At 35.2% G+C, this 4,179-nt stretch overlaps 1 protein-coding gene across 1 annotated transcript; it reads right to left on the bottom strand.

The window, feature by feature from the left end:
- Positions 1-345: 345 nt before the first annotated feature.
- LOC138334064 (U3 small nucleolar ribonucleoprotein protein MPP10-like) lies at positions 346-1,419 on the bottom strand. Its single transcript, XM_069282778.1, has 3 exons — positions 1,325-1,419; positions 560-781; positions 346-454 (listed from the first exon to the last, which is right to left on the bottom strand). The coding sequence occupies exons 1-3, from the start codon at positions 1,405-1,407 to the stop codon at positions 346-348; spliced, it is 414 nt and encodes a 137-aa protein (XP_069138879.1). The 5' UTR covers positions 1,408-1,419.
- Positions 1,420-4,179: the final 2,760 nt, after the last annotated feature.

The raw sequence follows: 4,179 nt of genomic DNA, 5'->3' as shown, positions 1-4,179 counted from the left end.
GACAAATAATGTAAGTTAACTCTAAAGAGCATTTCTATTTTACTTAAAAGCAGTTAATTATTGTTTTTATCAGCTTGAATGTCTGAAAAACGTCTCTGAACTGAAGGTGCACCTAGCTAGCTAGCGACCCAGTTATGTCCATTTCGATTTTTTGTTTATTTTTGTGAAATAAAAATTGTTTCTTATTCTAAATTATTTGTTTTTAGTAATATTTAGGCAGGTTTGTTTCCTCAGGTATTTAGGTATAAGTCTCATTTAGCATGAAACTTAGTGCACCAGAAAAATTATGTCCAGAAATTCACTCTGGGAGCTGTCACTTGCTCAGGGCAAGTGAACCAACTTTTTCTACTTGCCTGAACTCAAAAACTGGTTGCCCCGGGCGTTGTTCAAGTGGATTTTTACATCCCTGCTTTTAGTAAAATTAAAAACATGTTTTGGACTGAACACAATGATTCTAAAAAGGCACAATGTTCCAAATACTAAATTTATAGTAATTGAATGTCATCAGATCATCACATCGACCTTGGTAACCATTTACTGATAGACCAGAGCTACTGACCTGTGAACTGTTAATGAAGGAATTTTTGACATTAGTCCATCAACAGTGAAACTGTTCTGTAGCTCCAACTCCTGCCAGATCTGTTCCTCATCAAAGTTCTGGATGATAAGTTCTGGCAGGGAGGAATCTGCCGCTGCTCTGTGTTGAGATTCCGAGGACTTTGAAAGGTCGTAAACTCCCTTTGTAGCATCTCGGAACTGTCTGTATAGTTTTTCCTGGACACTGTAAGTAAAAACTGACATAATTAATAACGATATATTCATTTTTTGACAATACCATTTGTGTTCTTTACTTGATTTTAGGGATATATGTAACATCTATATCCCACGCAAACAAAGTTAAATTAAAAACAATTGATATTTCAATTAAAACCCTGCTACATATAGTGTGCTAAAAATTGGAAATCTTCAGTTAAAAGTCTCATTCAATGTATTCTGCATGCAACCATAATAAAACCATATACTTGTACAACCGATATAGTCAATGCAAGTCCTTACAATCTCGTCCTGAGGTTATAATCCTAACTACATTTACTTTTATCACGTGTAGCTTCGCTCTTCTGAGGCACTGCCTTAAATTCATGTTAGATGTCTCTCTTCGGTGGACATCTATCAAACGTCCGAATATAAAAAAAAAATCTCGAGGGGGGATAAATCGTGCCTACAGACTACACCTGTCACAGACGTTTCAATCGCAGTAACCTCAGGTATTCTAAATAAGTAAAATTGATATACATGCTTCTAACAAAGATGACACCAATGTTACCTTAAAAACACTTCAGGTCGCTCAGTTAACTCTATAAAATTCTGCAACGTTCTCGTCACGAGGTCTTTGCAGGGCAGCGCCATCTTGGATTGACGTCTTACTAAAAGCTCTCCGGATCCGGACCCGGAGCTTCTAACATATGAAGGAATTAATTCTCTGATTCCCTTGTCAATAAAATTTTTTACCGCGTATATGATGGAATTCAAAAACAACAAAAGCCCGTAAAAATATTTTGCAATAAAAATGATATAAAAATTTGTAATCTTATAACTTTTAATATGTTTTCTTTTATTATTCAGTATTTCTTTCTAGATTTGTACTACAGTACTAGTGTAAGTATCAGTAACCACATCATGAACATAATTATGGCAGAAAGATTATTTTAATATTTAACTTGATTAGTTTATATAATACATGTGGAGCAGTATTGGGTGATATTGGGTGGTACTGGGTAGTATTGGATATTTGACACGCTAAATTTGTCGATTTCAACAAAATTTTATAACTAAATACTGAAAATCAAAAATATATGTTTCTGATATATATAAAACTGTATTTCACTATTTCTTTTTTTTAATTTAGTTTTTTTAATATCAGAAAAATGAAGCATAAATGCATTTCTGAATATACACTAGTGTTTTTCTGCTATAATCTGAAAAAATAAACATAACACATTTTGTACCGATTTATATGAATTAGCAAAACTATAAGAGTTACTTCCCTTAGCCCTTAGGTCGAGCTTTAAATATAATTTGCTTTGAATGAGTGAGTTCTAGTTATAATGATCGCAATAAATTACTCAATAATAACTAGATATATCTTGCTTATGATTTATATATAATTTAGTTTTGTATTATTGGATGGATAAATGTACAATGTATATGTGAGACGTGTTACACTGTACGAACACCCTTCTGAAGGGAAAATATTTATGTAGAAGTCCGACCCAAGGATAATAACCTCGACAGCATTCATTTATTTGTCGTAAAATAAAATGTGTTTTAAGGGAGATGTTTTCATTGAACTTGTCTTCTGTTTCTTAATAAAGTGTCCAAGTGAGTAATTCCTAGAAAAACATTCCCGAATTCTTGGAACAAAATAATCAGCTACATTTGTGATACATTACAATGCTTCCATTTATAAATTGTTTTCACCAAGTTTCAGTTTCATTGATATGTTTTTTTCTATTAATGTTAAACTGTAACTACATTTTGTGTATCATTTTGACGAACGCTGTTAACGCTGCCATCGTTTGTTAAATAGGATTGTGATAAGATACGGGTAAACAAATGAAATATTTCACGCTGTGAAAAGTTTCGTTAAAATCTCTGCGAAAAATAAATCCAAGTGTAAACATAATAAGTTGCACAGAAATGATTCATTATAGAAACACAGCGCAATCAAATGGAAAGCTGATCGACTAAGCGTTTTAATCCACACGAAGGGAGAGAGGTGGGCGGGGAATCGCTGGTTCTTGCATAACGAAGCCCTAATAAATGATGACACTAAATGATTAATATATACTGATAGATAGCAAATTTATAGTCCCATTTGAGAATAAGAAATTAATACGGTCATTGCATCTAACAGATACGGATTCGAAACTATGATCCAATTGGGAAATGGTGGTAGATTCATAAGAAACTTCTAAAACTACGAGGATTCACGGGAAAATACACATTACGAAATTATAGTCCCACTCGGGAGAATGTTGATACAAACAGAAATGTCAAAGCAATGTAGTCTTGCCAACATCACCAGCAGGTTTCGTTGTACTTGTTCAGACAGCAATACCTGGAGAAACGAGGATATTGTGAATAAGATATATTCTTGGAACTCTTTAAGTCCCCATCCACAGGAGAAATATCACATAGAGGCTGGTTTCATAAATTCGTTGAGCCAACATCGCAAGGAGAAACACAAGTGCATCTACTAGGTTGGACCTAGTTGTTCGTTTATTAATTAGGACGGACCTGTTGATTTTAAATTGTTTTCAGACGAGCCTTGACAAAGCCCTTACAGGCCTGTATCAAAAACCGCAGGTCCGTTAGGTTTTATATTTGAAATAATGACTTTAACCAACGGTCGAACCGGTTGTTCCGAATAAACGAAAACGGCCCATGAAATGAGATTAGGGCTCGATTCAGTTGGCTCGGCGTTGCTCGGGCGGCACAGTTTCGGATCCAATTTGATTTGGTCCACTCGGCTCGACACAGCTTGGTTCGACTCAGATGAACTAGGTCCACATCGCCAGGAGAAAAAGAGGGGCTGGGAAAGATGTTTTCGAGGAACTCGTTCAGTTTTTGCATTGACAGAAAAACAGACGCAGAGAATGAGATGATTTTGTAGATTTCATTAAAACGAAATTTCCAGTAGAAGGCGAGAGATTGAGAAAGAAAGAGGTTATTTCCTGAAACGCTTGAAGATCGCATTTCCATGAGAAATATGAAAGATGAGAACACGAAGAATTCGTAGATCTTCTTAAAGAGGCATATCCAGGAGAAATAAAGCTTGCAAAAGAGATAATTTTATGGAACTCGTTAAGCTTCATTGAGTGGGAAAACATTGGTATTGTGATTGAGTTATTTCCTGAAACTCCCGAGTCAATATCCTTTGGACATCATTTACTCAGTAGTGGCATAGGAAGGTGAAACCTAATGGGGAGGGGGCAAAGGTTCTCAATATTTTGTAAAATGAAGTGTGAAAAATGTGCAGGAGGACTTTTTTCTTTCAACTGTACATTTTTAGAACATTTCACTCGAGAAATAATGGTGTTGGGTATTAGATATTTCCTAGAACTCCTTAAGACTGCATCGCTAGCAGAAACAGAGGTGCTGAGAGTGAGATGATTTCGT

The sequence above is a fragment of the Argopecten irradians genome, chromosome 10 (assembly GCF_041381155.1).
Source record: "Argopecten irradians isolate NY chromosome 10, Ai_NY, whole genome shotgun sequence".
NCBI classification, from domain to species: Eukaryota; Metazoa; Mollusca; class Bivalvia; order Pectinida; family Pectinidae; genus Argopecten; species Argopecten irradians.
Note: the sequence above shows the minus strand (reverse complement) of the source record. Positions and strands in the feature narration are given on the sequence as shown.

Excerpts from the sequence above, each read along its gene's own strand:
- LOC138334064 (XM_069282778.1), bottom strand. The coding sequence starts at position 1,407 with ATGGCGCTGCCCTGCAAAGACCTCGTGACGAGAACGTTGCAGAATTTT. Across the intron at positions 782-1,324 it reads CGACCTGAAGTGTTTTTAAG|TGTCCAGGAAAAACTATACA; the intron begins GTAACATTGGTG and ends TTTTACTTACAG. Across the intron at positions 455-559 it reads CCTTCATTAACAGTTCACAG|AATCATTGTGTTCAGTCCAA; the intron begins GTCAGTAGCTCT and ends GTGCCTTTTTAG.